This window comes from Contarinia nasturtii, unplaced genomic scaffold, assembly GCF_009176525.2.
Source record: "Contarinia nasturtii isolate CC-2019 unplaced genomic scaffold, AAFC_CNas_1.1 Cnas_scaffold_285, whole genome shotgun sequence".
NCBI classification, from domain to species: domain Eukaryota; kingdom Metazoa; phylum Arthropoda; class Insecta; order Diptera; family Cecidomyiidae; genus Contarinia; species Contarinia nasturtii.
This window is the reverse complement of record NW_022197640.1, coordinates 4515369-4532298: the sequence shown is the minus strand read 5'-3', so window position 1 is coordinate 4532298 and position 16930 is coordinate 4515369. Positions and strand designations below refer to the sequence as shown.

At 33.7% G+C, this 16930-nt stretch overlaps 4 protein-coding genes across 8 annotated transcripts; 3 read left to right on the top strand and 1 right to left on the bottom strand.

The window, feature by feature from the left end:
• The first annotated feature begins 479 nt into the window (after nucleotides 1-479).
• On the top strand, nucleotides 480-3227 carry LOC116337446. The gene is made up of 5 exons (XM_031762023.1): nucleotides 480-1365; nucleotides 1452-1586; nucleotides 1717-1784; nucleotides 1857-2529; nucleotides 2602-3227. The coding sequence occupies exons 1-5, from the start codon at nucleotides 785-787 to the stop codon at nucleotides 3083-3085; spliced, it is 1941 nt and encodes a 646-aa protein (XP_031617883.1). The 5' UTR covers nucleotides 480-784; the 3' UTR covers nucleotides 3086-3227.
• A 537-nt stretch (nucleotides 3228-3764) lies between these two features.
• Nucleotides 3765-12129, top strand: LOC116337604. The gene is made up of 17 exons (XM_031762283.1): nucleotides 3765-4357; nucleotides 7218-7582; nucleotides 7655-7805; nucleotides 7874-8057; nucleotides 8136-8328; nucleotides 8401-8536; nucleotides 8611-8853; nucleotides 8934-9174; nucleotides 9236-9291; nucleotides 10013-10338; nucleotides 10421-10571; nucleotides 10645-10828; nucleotides 10903-11095; nucleotides 11176-11311; nucleotides 11390-11632; nucleotides 11691-11931; nucleotides 12012-12129. The coding sequence occupies exons 2-17, from the start codon at nucleotides 7268-7270 to the stop codon at nucleotides 12073-12075; spliced, it is 3057 nt and encodes a 1018-aa protein (XP_031618143.1). The 5' UTR covers nucleotides 3765-4357; nucleotides 7218-7267; the 3' UTR covers nucleotides 12076-12129.
• Nucleotides 4975-7118, top strand: LOC116337427 (pre-mRNA-splicing factor Slu7). Its single transcript, XM_031761993.1, has one exon. The coding sequence runs from the start codon at nucleotides 5280-5282 to the stop codon at nucleotides 7023-7025; it is 1746 nt and encodes a 581-aa protein (XP_031617853.1). The 5' UTR covers nucleotides 4975-5279; the 3' UTR covers nucleotides 7026-7118.
• Nucleotides 12130-13305: 1176 nt separating the features above from the next.
• LOC116337636 (mitochondrial inner membrane protein OXA1L-like) lies at nucleotides 13306-14839 on the bottom strand. 5 transcript variants are annotated; one of them, XM_031762325.1, is made up of 6 exons: nucleotides 14720-14839; nucleotides 14569-14636; nucleotides 14078-14499; nucleotides 13659-13981; nucleotides 13487-13593; nucleotides 13306-13432 (listed from the first exon to the last, which is right to left on the bottom strand). In XM_031762325.1, the coding sequence occupies exons 1-6, from the start codon at nucleotides 14777-14779 to the stop codon at nucleotides 13348-13350; spliced, it is 1065 nt and encodes a 354-aa protein (XP_031618185.1). In that variant the 5' UTR covers nucleotides 14780-14839; the 3' UTR covers nucleotides 13306-13347. The 5 variants fall into 5 exon arrangements, with proteins under 5 accessions (XP_031618185.1, XP_031618183.1, XP_031618186.1 ...); XM_031762326.1 differs by having other exon boundaries at nucleotides 13307-13432; nucleotides 14141-14499; XM_031762324.1 differs by having other exon boundaries at nucleotides 13307-13432; nucleotides 13659-14086; nucleotides 14150-14499.
• Between the last annotated feature and the right edge of the window lie 2091 nt (nucleotides 14840-16930).

Genomic DNA, 16930 nt, shown 5'->3' with positions numbered 1-16930 from the left:
ATATAATAGTAAACAAAATTTAAGCTGCTCGGAATTTTGTATGTCGTTCAATCGTTTGATTTAAAATATGCATCACGCATTTTCCATTAAATTTCGATAATTTCATCAAAATTCGCAGTGTTTAACAGAAGAAGAAAAAAACACTTTCAGCAATTTCAATTCATTCCAAATGTACAGACCATTTTAAGTATTTGGCAATTCTGGACGATAGCATCAATTGAATTCAGAAATACGTTATGTAAATGAACGGATAAAAATGTTTTCTACACAAAACAAAATAAAAATAAAAGAATTATGCATTAAAAAAATCATATTGTTTGCCAATTATAAAAATGCATTGAATATAGTTTGATCGCATTAAGTTCCATATGCAAATGTATGTGTGTAACACTAAAAATTTGGCGCTTTGCTTTATATTGTATACGTGAGTGCGAAGCGATTGCGTATTAGATTTTTGACAGCTTACATTCAAACATAAGGGCGTTCGGATTAACGCAAGTCAATGGTGTGTGCAATTGTGTTGGCATTTATTTAGTGCGCGCGCCTATTATTCCTATTCATTTTTCTCTCTCGATTTTTTTGCAGTGAAATTTTAGTGCATTATTAGATATATTTTGAATAATCTAGTGTTTTACTGTAATTAAATGGGCAACTAGTGTTTTTGCTTGATGAAAATATTTCAAGCAATAAATCACGGATTCAAATTAGCTGAAGCAAAAAAACTAAATAGAGTTGCCGATGTTATGCACTATTTGATTGCCATTGTGAGAGAAAAGAGGCACAAATGGAAATAAGTCGTGAAAGCCTTGGAGAACGATCGCCTGATTTATTCTCCGATGAAGATGATTTAGAAACAGACACCAATACAAACCAACGTTCTATCGATGATATAAACGATAGCCTTTTGTCAAATAAAGATGACGAAAAAGAGAATAATTTCGATAATTCTATTGAAAAGACCGAAAAAACGATCAGCAAACGAATAACAAATTTACTATCAGGTGTTATACCACCGCCGTCGGTCACTTATGTTCAATATGATATTGGCAATTTGCTATCCATGTACAAAAGAAATTTTGCGCTTATGGATTCAGACAATGACAACAAAACGGACGGCACCAAGCAATCAGACATTTGTGATCAAATTTTCACGAGGCCACTCAATCCTGAAGCGATTGAAAATATAAAATGGCCCGAAATTGAAATGGTTAATGCATATGGTGTGCATTATAATCGTACAAGGTATACGGAAAACATTGAATCGATGTACATGAAATTGGTTGAAAGGAATGTTGGCCAAGAAACTGGAACCTCATTTACATTTAATGCATCGATGAGTGCTAAAAAGAAACAAATACGAAAAATGTAAGTTTTAAATTTGTTGTGGCAACACAATTTGGTTCGACAAACGGAAAAAGTTAAAAACGAAATTATTCTTTTATTTTGAATAGAATGGCATCGCCCGGGAACCGGTTGAGCCATTTGGCGCGGAGGCGGGCCATTTTCTCTTCAGCCAATTTATTATCTCAATCAAATCTGTCAAATGTATCAAAATTAGGAACAAAACCATGTATAATTGATACTTCGTAAGTGAACAATTCTTTTTAAATGTATCTAACCACAGTTTTTTTTTATCTGTATCTTGCTGTTTTGTTCTTTATCGACCACAACTTTATTTTTTGATTAATTTCATGAATAATTTTCTCGTCAATGCAGAAAATTAAGCAGAAAAGAAAAAGTCACAACACCAAAACGACGTGCATTAGGAAATCGACGAACTCCAGGTATTATATTCAATGGATTCTTATGTTAAAATGAGTTTCTAATGATATGTCTATGAAATACAAAATGTATAGGTCGTAAAACGCCAGGTTCGTTAAAAAAGAGTGCAAGCAAAATTGTGCCGGTTGTGCCGAAATTTGGTACGGCCACCCGTGAAACATCGAAACGTGCGTTATTTTTGAGTCCAACTCAAGAGGAGGTTAAAAATCCAGTGCCAGTTTCGATATCCTCCGACTTATCACGACGCATTGAAAAGTCAAAGCGAGCGTTATTTTCACCGAATCGTCCACGATTGGAACGATCAATATCAAATGTCAGTAGTTCAAGTTGTTCAAATTCGGCATTCAATATGTTAAACGATTCCAACAAAAAGTCAAATAACCATCCCGATCGGTTCAGTTTTAATCGAACAAGTAGTGATGTATCGATTTGTTCGAAACGAAGACTCGAACCAGACGATGAGAATATGGAACCGCATCGCAGTAAATTTCAACGTACTGAACATCTAAAAAGCAGCTTTATACAAAAATGGAATTCGGATAATACGATGTACCAAAATAATCAATTATCAGCTAGCCACAAGCAGAAATTGTTATGGGCCGTATCAACGGCGCTTAAGAAAAAATCAATAACCTCTGCTCACAGTAATTTCAATCAGTACGGTTCGATTTTGGGAAAAGTGGTAAAAAGACTGTATTTGGAATCGTTACCAACAAAAACCGAAAGCACAAGCGGAACTATGCTTCGGTAAGTGTTTATTATTTAATATTTAAAAACGAAAACTAAGTGAAACTATCTTTATTCACAAAAAAAAATTAGGCTGGCGGATCGTTTGGTATTTTTCGTACTTCAAGGCAAAACGGTGGACGAAATTTATTTGGAAGAGAAAGCGCGAATGGATACAACGAAAACAAATGCGGCCAAAAGATTAAGCGGTTATATCAATCGTGATGAGTATTTGATGCGGCTCGATGCATCGAATAAACTGAATTCAAGCACACAATCGATAACCGGTGGTGACCTATTGACGACATCTAATGAAAATGACAATAGCCGTAAACCACTAACAAATAGTTCGTCAAAATGTAATGTTGGCACAAGTGCATTACGTGAAAATCACGATTCAAAATCGGCACAAAAACAAACGTCGAATGTTAGCTTCTCCGGCCGCAATCAGAAAAATCTCAGCCCATACAATGATAAATCGCGATCGATCACCAATTTGAATAAGTCAAACAAATTGATACCCGCTACAAATTCGAACATCTTAAAAGTTAAACGACAAATATCTTTTGATAACTGACAACAACTTATAAGTTCAGTGGAACTCAATTGTTAATATTTAAAAGGGAAGCAACAACAGAGAAGAAAAAACAAGAATTGTTTTAGTCATTTCTAATAGATTGTGTATTGAAATAATAATAATAATAATAATAATAAGATTAGTGACATTTTTCATTGGTAAGCAACAGTTTTGAACGTTGCATTGCGACTGGTAATTTTAAAGAGAAACGAAAAGGAAAAGAAACAAAAGAGTAGAATGAAATCGACACAAAAATAGGTTTGGCATTATCAATATTTATGGTTTCGTTCGGCAGCTCGATTCCATTCTCATTTCGCTTTTTTTTTGTGAATACATTGTCAATGTGAACTTTTTAAATGAAACAAAAATACTGGATAAAATACATTATAAATTAAATAAATTATTGAACAAGTCATTAAACGAATGGTTACATTTTTTTCACTTAACAACGCTTGTTTACCAACGTTGAGCATATGAACGTCTTAAGCGTATGTGTATTGACACGCTTTTCGCTGTTTAGTCCAACAAACACATGCGGACCATTTGTTTTCACCAACAATGTACATACACACTTCATGTCCACATACATGCACAGGCGCACCCATACGAGCAATACACACTGAAACGCTTTCTTTCTATCGTTACGTACATACTTTATGTTTGCAGTTGTTGTTTTTAGTTGACTGTATGATAGAATTTAACTGTACTGAATTGTATTCTCATTGCAGTATTCAACATACATGGTCGATTATTTGTTGATGTTGTTCATTAGTTTCAATTAATTTGTAGTGTAGTAACGATATCCCTTCGATAAAAATAAAAATACGTAATAACATATGCAAGAAAAATGTCGACAGTTCAAATTGAATTCCATTTTGCTTCAATATTTTGACACTGAACATTGTTCGATTGACATCTTTGTTTACAAAATTGAACAATTCGTTCGGATTTAAAATTTAAGAAATATTTTCATTTTTCAACAAGACTGACTGATTGATTGAAGCAGAAAGTTAGACGGCCAATACATTTTAAGGGCAAAACTGATTCGCATCTTGTCGTTTAAATTCAAGTGCAGTGGTTTTTGATTGATAAACACATCACAAATGACTGAATTTTGTTGCTGCAGATAATTGTGTGTATCATTTGGTCATCATGCATGATTTAATCTATGCTTCGACCTAATTAAAAAAAGTGGTTTACAATAAATTATAAGAAACCGATTTTTGCACGCCGGATTGCAGGCAATTTACCATTTTCTCTTATTCGCTTGATGTAAGTATAGTTTTGAATGCACCACCATTTCCGTTCAAATCAATTCTGATGATGTATACACAAGTTATAAACTTTTCGTGTATTTCTAAAATGAAATTTGTATAATTAAGTATCATGAACTTGCGACTTTAAACATATGAACGATAAACAGAGCTCACATTCTATTGTTTCATTTTGATATCGTGATTTTTTATCATTTCAGTTGCGCGTTGTATCGAATAGCTTTTTATCATATTCTCTCCGAATGGCAGAATAAAAAACAAAGTGCCCATAAATACGACCGACAGAATTTGGTCGGTTTAGACTTTAGTCTCGTTTGTTTGGGATTCGTTGACAAAGAAGTGTATTTTTCAACAAACCATTTATAATACACGATATATGGTTCATTAGAATTCCAATTCAATGACATTGATAAGATTACGGACATTTCATGTAATTCAATCGTAATTATTATTATTATTTTTTAATTTGATTTCTAATACAATCACTATCTTGTCGAGATGCGAATTCAAAGGGAAATACAATAGATTGAAAAGGCAACCGAGACAAACTTTGTTTATTATTGCCTATGTTTAGATATTTTATTCATTATAAATGGCAAAACACACATAAATCAACACGAACATTGTGAACGCACTCAGTGTTTGAACGTATCCATTTTTCTTTATAATGTTTATACATCGTTGTGAGTTGTCATTAATGACAGCTGTTCGCCATTTTTTTTTCTATCTATCTCTGATTGAATATTTTGGAAGGAACAATACAATCATAAACGTTCACATTGTTTACGAGCTACGACGTATATCATTCAATACTCAATTGAAATTTGTTCGTAATTTGTCAAATTTAATGGTTTAACTTAACGTTTTAAGTGATTAAATTGGTGGAAGATTCGGTGGCGAGTTAAATAAAAATAAAAATCATGTCGCTTTCGTCGACGCCTCGTGTGCCTGTATCGCAATTGTTGAGCGATGCAGCCAACAACGAAGAAGAGCCAAAGAAAAAGTCCAGAGAAGATTGGCGTAAAGCAAAAGAATTAGAAGAAGCCCGTAAAGCTGGTACAGCACCAGCTGCTGTTGATGAAGAGGGTCGAGATATTAATCCACACATTCCGCAATATATTTCAAATGCACCATGGTATTACAATGCAAGTGGTCCAACATTGAAACATCAACGGCCACAAGATGAGAAGGAAACGGGTGTGTCTGGCATTAATGATTGGTATCATCGTGGTGTGAATACAAGTAAAGTCATAACGAAATTTCGAAAAGGAGCGTGTGACAATTGCGGTGCCATGACGCACAAGAAAAAAGATTGCTTTGAACGACCGCGTAAAATTGGTGCTAAATACACTGGCAACGTTGTTGCTCACGATGAATTCGTTCAACCAAATATCGTAACCGATTATGATGGCAAACGTGACCGATGGAGTGGCTATGATCCGGCAGCACATCGTGAAATTATCGAAGAATATCAGAAAGTTGAAGAAGCTAAACAAAAATTAAAAGCCGAAAAACTTAAGGATCCAACCAATTCAGAATCGGGCGGCATCGATGACGATGATGATGATGATGAGGAAGAAGATGGTGATAAATATGCGGACGGAGCTGATATGCCGGGTACGAAAGTCGATTCAAAACAACGAATTACAGTGAGAAATCTTCGTATTCGTGAAGATACCGCTAAATATTTGCGCAATTTAGATCCAAATTCAGCGTACTACGATCCAAAAACAAGATCAATGCGTGATAATCCAAATCCACAAAAAGACGCAAATGAACTTGAATTTGCTGGCGAGAATTTTGTTCGATACAGCGGTGATACAAATAAACATGCGACAGCACAATTATTTGCATGGGAAGCACATGGTAAAGGTGTTGATGTTCATTTACTTGCCGAACCGACAAAATTGGAGATGCTTCAACAAGAATACGATAAAAAGAAAGAAGAATTTAAGTCCAAGACGAAGGATACGGTTCTCGGTCGATACGGTGGCGAAGAGCATTTACAAGCACCACCAAAATCATTGTTGCTCGCTCAAACTGAAGAATACGTTGAATATTCACGAACAGGCAAAGTGCTAAAGGGTCAAGAGAAACAGGCAAATCGTAGCCGATATGAAGAAGATGTTTATTTAAATAATCATACGAGCGTTTTTGGTTCTTATTGGCGTGATTTTGCATGGGGATACAAGTGTTGTCATTCATTTGTTAAAAATTCATATTGCGTGGGTGAAAATGGAAAACAAACATCAACAGTTGCAATGCCATCAACTTCATATGATCACTTTGAACGAAGATCGGCCGATGAATCTGATAATGAACACGAAGATGAAGAACAGTCGAAGCGACGAGACGATGACAGTGACTCATCGCAATCAGATGAAAGTATCGAAGAACAAAGATCGAAAAAGAAAAAGAAGAAAAACAAAAAGAAGAAGAAGAAGAAGTCAAGAAATAAGGACAAAGAAAAAACCGATTTGGAAAAGGCTTTAGAAGCTGAAGAGAAAAATAATGCAATGGCCACCCATTTATTGGAAATGGATGAACGTAAACGACCATTTAATAGCATGTACGAAGTGAAAAAACCAACCGACGAAGAAGTCGAAGCCTATCTAATGAAGCGACGGCGAGATGAAGATCCGATGGCAGCCTTTATGGATAAATAAATACGCTTGTTTTTAGTCTTATTTTCAAAAATTCAATCAATTGTAATTACAAACGGACAGAATTACAAAAAATAATAAAACTGATCAATCTAATTTCATGTGGCCTTCTTCATTTTTTTTTTTACATCCAATAAATAAAAACCAAACAAATATATTTTCTGGAATAAAATCTTATTGCATTTTTTTTTGTAGACCCAGTGGCAATGTTTAATTAATTTCGAATTGTTGTGACAAAAAAAAAAATGGAGGGCAGTAATTCCGAAAACATTCCAAGTACAAAGGCTGCAATTCAGCCCACTGAACCGATTGTACAAAATAATGACGAGGATCAAGAGCAGCCATCTGTATCACGACCGACGATAAATCAAACAACAGTTGAACGAGTGCAATCAAGAAATACGTATTTTCTTGAATTGCCAGTGTTGCTATTGTTTTATTCATGGAATTTATCCGGAACAGTTTTTCAAAATCAAGTAATTTACCAAAGCTGTATATTGAACTACAATGAATCGACTTGTAAATTGCTTGCAAACGAAGAGATACCGGATGCACTTGTGGTAAATTGATTGGTCTGAATGAAATCTCAACTTCACATATAAAAATGTTCCTTTTTTCCATTTCAAATAAAGACTATCGAAGTAGAACTCGAAGAGTATGCATCGAAGATATTTATGGCTCGTGCTATCTTAGAAAGTATTATTCCTGCGTTTATAAGCTTTCTGATTGGACCATGGTCAGATAAATTTGGACGAAAACCAATTCTATTGAGTACATTTTTCGGTAAGTAGACAGACATGCGAACTTTTTCAAAATTAAAATAATGAATTGTTTTGACATTTCTTTTTCAGGATATTTTCTGGCCTATGCACTGCTGTGTTCAATATCCGTAGCATCATCATATTGCCTAATTAGTCCGTGGTTTTATTTGTTTGCGTTTATTCCACTTTCGTTACTTGGTGGTACGTGTGCATTAATTACGGGCATTTTTTGTTACATAAGCGATGTTTCGTTTGAACGAGATCGTGGTTTTAGGTGCGTATATGTTATTTTAAAAAAGCCAAATTAGTTTTTTTGATTTGTGTGATAATGCCATTCATTGTTATTTAACAGAATGGCACGAATGGAAGCGGCTGTTTTCGTAGGACTGCTTCTGGGTTCCTTGAGCAGTGGACGATTGTATAAATTAACTTCGGCGTCTGTTGTTTTTGGATGCGCAGCGCTGTGTACATTGCTTGGTTTAATTTGTGTGTATTTCTTTGTCAAAGAAAGTATTAAAAATCAAACAGAGGAGACTGGACGCATGGTAATTTATATCCATACAATTTAGAGAAAGAATGCACGCCTAAAATCATGTTTTTTTTATATATACTTGAAGGCTAAATTTAAAGCACTCTTCGAATGGAAACATGTGGTGGACTTGTTTTATACTTGCTTCAAGCGACGTGAAAATAATGATCGAGGTCTTATTTGGCTCATTATCCTAGCGTTGGCATCGTCCATGTTTGTTTTAGGTAACCAAATAGAAAAAAAAATGAAAAAAATTAAGCGTGATTTTAATTTATAATTAATTTTGTATTTATTACAGAGGGATCGGTAGCATTGAGTTATCTATTTATGCGTGAAAAATTTAAATGGATGATCACAGACTATAATTTATATTCAGCATTCAATGTGATTTGTCAAGTATTTGGAAATATTTTCGGAACTTATGTATTAAATAAAATGTTCGGAATACCCGAGATATTGATGGCGATTTTCGGATACTTTAGTGCAATGTTAGAATACATCGTTACCGGTCTCGCCACCTATTCATGGCAATTGTATGTTGGTAAGTTACATTCATTCGATTTTCATTGCGCCAATCAAATAAGAAAAAAAAGCCAAATTATGACCATTTCTCAATTTTAGCTTCGATTGTGGTGATGCTGAAAGGTGTGGCGGTGCCGATGTGTCGCGCATATTTGGCATGTTTGGTGCCATCATGTGAAATTGGTAAAATCTATTCAATGACAACTTCAATGGAATCATTGGCACCAATTGGTGCAGCTCCAATTTATACATTCATATACAATTACACCATCGACACATATCCGGGCGCATTCAATTTCTTCAGTGCTCTTGTATATCTTTATTGCATCATATTGATAACGTGAGTAAATAATATAAAATAAAATGCAAACACAATAGAATTAATGATTATTTCTTTGCAGTACGGTCTTTGTGATTCGAAGAAGGCAAGAAGCCACCAGTTATGAACGAATTATAAGCTGATAAACGATATTAATCAATTAAAAATAGCTCAATGATGATACGAATTCGTGTCGCGAATTGTAAATTTAACTTAAATTTATTAGATCTACTTATTTCTACGTGCAAAGTACCTTTCTCATATTATTGTAAATGGTAATTCATGAAACGTATATTTTTTCCACCTGAAATCAAAAATCTATCACAAATAAAATTAAATTAAAATAAAACGATTTCAAATATTAAGATTTAACAATTTTTTATTCAATTTTTTTCTCGAAAAATAGGATAATTTTTCCAGTTGTTTATATCGTTCTGTTATCACTGCTTTCAAATGTTCTTGCTTATTTCAAATTGAGTTGAATATAGCTTTATTCAAACTATAATTTAATCTTTGTAACTAAAACACACACGCACAAATATATAACCATAAATGTATATGTATAAGTGTGTATGTGTTTGTCTAATTTTGTAGGGTCATATATGAGAACCTATATGTATAATATTTATATGTATTTGTGTGTATTTATATGATTTCTAATGTCAAATAATAATAGCTTAGAAAAATAGTAAACAATATATCAAATTTACGATCTGACTAAAAAACGAACTAAATGTGATTACTTTCATGTAAATACGGGGCGTAATTGTGAATCGTCAATGAACAAAGAATGAATATACGACAATAGAAAACGTATTCTTATTATTATTTTTTAATAAATAAATGTTTAATTCAAAAGATATGGTAGTAAAAATAATTGAAAATAATCCAAATTTACGGGATTCGATTCAGCCACGTGATTTCACAGAAGCAAATATCGATGAAGACGAAGAAGAAGTTCAAGAGTCAACTGAAACACAAAGCACAATAAATTTAGCAACGGTTGAAGCAGTTCAATCAATAAATACATATCCGCTCGAATTGTCGTTTTTGTTGTTTTTTTTCTCGGCAAATTTGAACGGAACAGTATTTCAAAATGAAATTGTTTATCAAAGTTGTAAGCTTGACCACAGTGAATCGACTTGTAAATTACTTACCAATGAGATGATACCAAACGAGCTTGTGGTAATTAATCCAAAAATTCAATCGATTCCAATTCGATTAATATATACTAAATGTATCTAATTGATGTTCTCATAAAAAAAAGGATTTAGAATTGGAAGTGGAAAAATATGCATCGAAAATATTTATGTGCCAAAATATTTTAATAAATATCATTCCTGCGATTATAAGTTTTTTTATTGTACCATGGTCGGATAAATACGGTCGGAAACCTCTTTTAATGAGCTCCTTTGCTGGTATGTATTATGTACATTGTACACATTTTTCAAACCATAAAGTATAATAATGAAAGTAAAATGTGTTGACTAGGATTTTCTCTCAGCTATGGCCTCTTATGTGTGATATCAATTGCTGCATCTCATTTTAAGTTAAATCCATGGTTCTATTTATTGGGATTTATTCCATACTCACTATTTGGTGGTGTGGTTGTATTTATTACGGGAGTTTATTCTTACAGCACTGATACTTCATCAGTTCAAGATCGTGGTCTTAGGTTTGAATGCATTTTTTTTTCTTTTTCAAATCAAAATAATGTTTACACAATTCATTTTTTTATTTCTCTTATAGACTGGCGAGATTAGAAGCAGCCGCCCTTTTTGGATTGATTATCGGTTCTTTAACCTGTAAACCAATATACCAATATGCATCAGCCTCTATTGCGTTTGGATTCTGTGCTGGTAGTTCATTTCTTGGTTTAATGTGTGTTTATTTCTTCATTAATGAAAGCATTAAAAATGAAACCGAGGAACGTGGATTTATGGTAAGCAAATGCGGTTATATTTTATATGGGATTTCGCAACTTCAATTTCAAAGCTAAACTATTTTCTTCTTGAAATCAAGGCAAAACTGAGAGCTCTTTTTGAATGGAAACATGTGGTAGATTTACTCGATACATGTTTTAAGCGACGGGAACATAACGGTCGAATTCTTATTTGGCTCGTAATATTTACATTAATTTTGCGTAATTTTGCTATGAGTAAATGCAATGAAGTGATCATCATGAATTCTTTTGCTCTTTAAAACTTAATCATTTGGATTTTTTGAATTCTTTTAGACGGTGCTGAATCAGTCAACTTTTTATTTATGCGAGACCGATTCAAATGGATGATAACGGATTATGCAATCTATTCATCTTTTAATATGGTTTGTCAAGTATTCGGAAATCTTATTGGATCATATGTATTAAACAAGATGTTTGGACTGCCCGAAATTTTGGTGATACTTATTAGCTTTTATTGTCTGATGGCAGATTATGTTATGATCGGTTTGGCCGATCATTCGAGTCAATTATATATAAGTAAGTGAATTTAGATTAAATAAAATCAAATCTCTCAATGAAATTGGTTTTATTGCAGTTGCGATGATGATGGCGCTCAAGGTTGTAGCATTACCAATGAGTCGAGCATATTTGGCTTCTTTAGTACCATCGTCTGAAATCGGAAAAGTATTTTCTGCATCTACATCATTCAGTGCTTTGGTTTTGACATTTGCAGCACCCGTTTACACATTTATCTATAATTTGACAATTGATACATATCCAGGGGCATTCAATTCATTTAGTGCCGTTATACTTCTCATGTGTATCCTTCTGATGACGTAAGCTCATTCTATCAATTTATATTTTTCATTTGGACATTATATTGAACGAGCTATAATTTGTTTCTATACATTTGCAGAATTGCATTTTTGATTCGAAGTAAGCGACAAGAAGCAGCCAACTACGAAATTATTACGAGCTGATGAATGACAATATTGAATTTATTGAAGATATGCAGTGTATATTTTTATTGTCCAAAAATTAACGTTGAATTAAATGAAACTTTGACAATTTTAAATACAAAATCTACAAATTAAACAAAAACACATCGTGCCTAAAAAATTCCATAGCCAAGTATCAATTGTTTTAAAGCCGTTCATTTCCAATTGATGCAATTCCCTCCAAGTCTGGATTATTCGTAATAATGTTTGTCACATTCAAAATGTGCCCGTCTGCATTCGGCTGAAGAATGTCTACCGTGTCTCATGTTCACCAATTTTGCGATCTTTTACAAAAGCATTTAATAAATTCATTTGATACAAATTTCGAGTTAGTGGTTTTTGTCATAACACTTTTGTCATAAATAACCATGGACATATTATGTCAACGACGCTGCGCCCAGACGCTGCATAAAACAGAATATGTAATGCCGGTCCAGTCCTTATTCTTTCGATTATTTTTCATTATCTGGTTCACCCTACGTTCCTGTTAATTGGATCTATTAAATCGACTTGTAGCTCAATTAAATTCAACTCAACGATTCACCCCTCGACAAAAACAATAATTAAAAAGTATTTTTCCATAGATAACTGATTAGGATATTTAAAGGCATGGGCGCTCGCACAAATCGCGCACTAAGTTTGGAACAAAAAATGTCATGCATTTACTGCCCGGTTTATTTACAAGATAAAAAAAATGAAAACCGAACGAATTAAATGTGTAAGTGGGATGCAATATTTAAGTTACGATGCCGACAAAGTGTTCGACACAACGTTTGGAATCAGCATATTAGTTAGTTTTGGAAAAAAATGTGCACTAATTTAAACAAAAATTATTTTGGTTCTTTTTCTTTGTCAAAATTGATAATCTTACATTAAATTGCGTTCATAAATGAAATCTCATTGTTGTAAACACACATAGTAATTTCGAATATAAGTCGACAAAATACCACAGTTTTACGAGAGAAGAGAAGAGAAGAGAAGAGAAGATTTATATACATCCAATTTTCTGCTCATTTTTTCGATCCTTTTTTTTTATAAATACAATCATGAAAAGAACGTCAGTTGGAATGGCCAACATTATTTATGTAGCATGCGGACTTCAAACAAATGTGTATTTAATACAAATAAATTGATATTAAGAAAAAGAATGAGATACAATCAAATATATCTAATAAAAAAGTTTCAAATGTTTATTTTCGTTTTCGTAAATCTCGTCATCAAAGTTTAAAATTATTTGACTGAGTTTTTATTTATTTATTTTTTTGAATTTTTGATGTTGCGTGAAATCAATAGTTCATAATTGATTATATTCTTGGTGACTTTTTTGGGCTGAACAAAGCTAAAAATAAACATGATTATAAGCATCATTTTTAATAAGAAATAAAGGCTTTACCTTTTAACATTTTGAATATCACTTTGTTCTTGCTTTTTTGGTTGCACTGGATTAATTTTTGGAATTTTGAGAAATTTTCGTACTTTTTCAATTCTAAATATCGGTGCCTGAAATAAAAAAATTGGGTATTTTAATGCTTGTGTCGCATTTTGTTGATATATTTGACTATCACCTGTATTAGGGACCAAAAATTGCTGGTTGTCCAGTAGATAACAATAGCAGCTGGGAAATTCATAATAAACGGAAAAATTATTACCGGTAAAGCTTTTATAACATAATTAATCAATTTATTTGGGTGACTGGATCGTGCTCCATCGGTGCCCGTGTAAATGGTCAATGCAATTGTGCCGCATGAAATTAATGGTAAAATATAATAGGGATCAGCAACAGTTAGATCTGTAAACCAAAATATGCCCCCGGTTTGCAAGGACAGAACCGGTGCATCGACCATTGCGTTGATACCAAAGTAGTACGATATGAATATTGGTGCTTGAGCTAAAGGCACGAGCATATTTTTGATTGGATTATAACGCTTATCCTTCATGATATTCTTTAATTCCTCATTGTATTGGGCAAATTCAAGAGTATTACCTGCTTTACCTAGGGGACAATAATGGAAACTTATAATGGAAATGAAATTATAGTTTGAATGACCCGCTTTACCCGCTCGAACCATTTTACTTTGAATGTCATTCACTTGCGGCAAAACATTACACATTACAGCCGTATTTCGTTGGGCTAAGACAGCCAATGGCGTGATTAGAATACGAATTATGACTGTACTAATTGCAATTGTAGCAAACCATGGCAAATCATACGATACATGTAAAAATTCCAATCCATTTTGTAGAATACCAACGGGCGTGTATCCACCTAAGCCAAGTTCAACGAATGACGGTTCGCTATTTGTTGTTAAAGTTGCTGTCGTACTCTCTGTAGCCATAACAGCAGCAGCAGCCAATATGCTGGGTGTGTGGTTTATATTCCGTCGGAATTCATAACGATGATCGAATCTGTAATAAAAATTAACAACTTATCAACTCTATCCTATCTGGCATTTCATTTAAAAACCACTTTTTTACAAATTATATTTGTTGAAGAATGAAGCATTAGATATGACATGATAATTCCTGCAGCGCATACTATTTACCTAAATATAAATAAAAATTGAATTAATTCGAATATTTACAACGGGGATTTTATATTCAGAAGTTGAAGAATTTATATATTCACCGCATTGAATCGGCTGCAAAACAACCTACTGCCAGAAATACAACAGCACCTAGTTATCATTTTCTCTGGCTCGTAATTTATATATTTTTTTAAATACAATTCAACTTAGATTAGATTTGCGGTTATGTCAAATATTAAATGTCAGTGTCAGTGTGGTGAATATGTGTATTGTGTATATTCAAATCATTAAATGTGATTCTTCATGTATGGAGAATATTCCTAGAAAAATGTTCGAATACAGTATGTTTTATATATGTACGAATCAATAAGTAATCGAACAGAATGGAAAATGAATTGAAGGAATGGATCAGGAATTGTAGAGCAATGGAATAGTCATTTTTAAGTGATTATGCCTTGGGTTATACTATAGATGTGCCAAATCCGATATGTTAATACATTTTGTATTATGATAATATTTTATTAGGATTCTATTAACTATTAACAACCAATCATACTACGCATGATAACATGAGTAGTAGTATTAAGATCGATGTTACGAGGGTTGCTCCATAATTTTTTTTAAAAACATATATAACACAGTTGTTTTTTGTCGAAAATGGTTTTATTGTTTTTCAAAATATTCCCCGAGATGATCGATACACTTTTGCATTCGATGAAACCATTTGTCATAGCATTCGTGCCACTCCGAAACTGATATCTCCAAAACGTGTGTTTTGAACGCTTCAACTGCTTCTTCTGGTGTCGAAAATCGTTGACTACGTAGTTTTTTCTTCACGCTTGGGAACAAAAAAAAGTCATTGGGTGCCAGGTCAGGACTGTACGGTGGATGACCCATCAGTTCGATGTTTTGACCGGTCAAAAATCGAGTAGTTTGAAAAGATGTGTGAGAGCTCGCATTATCGTGATGAAGAATTATTTTGCGACGGTGGTTGTTTTTTCTTATTTCACCAAACACTTCGGGCAAACAAATGGTGGTATACCAATCAGAATTGACGGTCTTACGATCCTCTAGTGGAACGGTTGCCACATGACCACTTCTCCCGAAAAAACAGGCGACCATTCGCTTCGAAGTGCTTCTTGCTCGAACAACTTTCGTTGGGTTATCTTCATTTTGGAAGACCCATACAGTCGACTGCTGTTTCGTTTCGGGCTCATAGGCATATATCCACGATTCGTCACCAGTGACGATTTTATTAACGTCTTTTGAAGCACCACGATTGAATTTCTTGAGCATTTCTTTACACCAACTCACACGAGCCATTTTTTGTTCATCGGTCAATTTATGTGGGATCCAACGAGAGCAAATCTTTTTTACGGCTAAATGTTCATGCAAAATTGTATGTATGCTGTGGGATGAAATGCCCAAAGATGCCTCAATCTCACGGTAGGTCACATGACGATCTTCCATAATCAGTTTTCTGACAGCATCGATGTTTTGTGGCACAACAGCCGATTTTGGACGACCTGTATGAAACTCGTCTTTGAGCGAACTACGACCGCAATGGAATTCTCGGTACCAGTTATAAATTGTCTGAAGGGTTGGTGCTTCATTGCCAAAGGCCAAATGAAGTCGATCGAAACACTGTTGTTGAGATAATTTACTTCGAAAATCGTAGTAAATCATTTTACGAAAATCTTCACGTGTAAAATTCATTTTTTTGTTGAGTCGCAGTTTACCAGTCACTGTAAACAATACAAATAGCGTTCGTACGACAAAAGGTTCAGGGCACGAATACATACCAAAACATCAAACTTTACGAATATGACAATGGTTTACATCGGGCAACACTATAAGTACCATTTTAAAAAAAATTATGGAGCAACCTACGTAATAGCGAGTAGTAGTATGTTTATTATCTATTAAGATGCCGAAGTTAATACGCGCCGCAAAATACAAGTGTGCATTGTGTGTTAGTAGAATGTCGATTGTAAACAAGTGTGAATGCAAGGGTGAGCGAGACAGCATAAAAAAAAGATTTGCCAAGCACGATTTGGGGGACAGAGATGACAAATCTTTACGTTCTGTTCACAACACATGATATAGACGACTTAGCTGTGTTCGAGAATTGAGAAAAAAAAATGTTTTTTTTCTTCACTTTTTGTGCTCTATACCGAGTCTCCGATAGTTTCATATAAATTTGCCATGTAGATGATGAAAAATTGCGAAAAATGAAAAAAATAATTAATTTTTTTTTTCTTTGATTTACAAATACTATCACATTTTCTGTATCATCTGGTGAAATCAGAATG

What these genes read in the sequence shown, in the direction of transcription:
- LOC116337446 (XM_031762023.1), top strand. Translation starts at nt 785, where the DNA reads ATGGAAATAAGTCGTGAAAGCCTTGGAGAACGATCGCCTGATTTATTC. An exon ending in CCATGTATAATTGATACTTC is followed by an intron (nt 1,587 to 1,716) that starts GTAAGTGAACAA and finishes TCGTCAATGCAG; the next exon opens with AAAATTAAGCAGAAAAGAAA. An exon ending in AGGAAATCGACGAACTCCAG is followed by an intron (nt 1,785 to 1,856) that starts GTATTATATTCA and finishes CAAAATGTATAG; the next exon opens with GTCGTAAAACGCCAGGTTCG.
- LOC116337427 (XM_031761993.1), top strand. Translation starts at nt 5,280, where the DNA reads ATGTCGCTTTCGTCGACGCCTCGTGTGCCTGTATCGCAATTGTTGAGC.
- LOC116337604 (XM_031762283.1), top strand. Translation starts at nt 7,268, where the DNA reads ATGGAGGGCAGTAATTCCGAAAACATTCCAAGTACAAAGGCTGCAATT. An exon ending in ATCGTCCATGTTTGTTTTAG is followed by an intron (nt 8,537 to 8,610) that starts GTAACCAAATAG and finishes TATTTATTACAG; the next exon opens with AGGGATCGGTAGCATTGAGT. An exon ending in GTTCAAGATCGTGGTCTTAG is followed by an intron (nt 10,829 to 10,902) that starts GTTTGAATGCAT and finishes TTTCTCTTATAG; the next exon opens with ACTGGCGAGATTAGAAGCAG.
- LOC116337636 (XM_031762323.1), bottom strand. Translation starts at nt 14,779, where the DNA reads ATGATAACTAGGTGCTGTTGTATTTCTGGCAGTAGGTTGTTTTGCAGC. An exon ending in TTCTTCAACAAATATAATTT is followed by an intron (nt 14,500 to 14,568) that starts GTAAAAAAGTGG and finishes TTTTTATTACAG; the next exon opens with ATTCGATCATCGTTATGAAT. An exon ending in GATATTCAAAATGTTAAAAG is followed by an intron (nt 13,433 to 13,486) that starts GTAAAGCCTTTA and finishes GTTTATTTTTAG; the next exon opens with CTTTGTTCAGCCCAAAAAAG.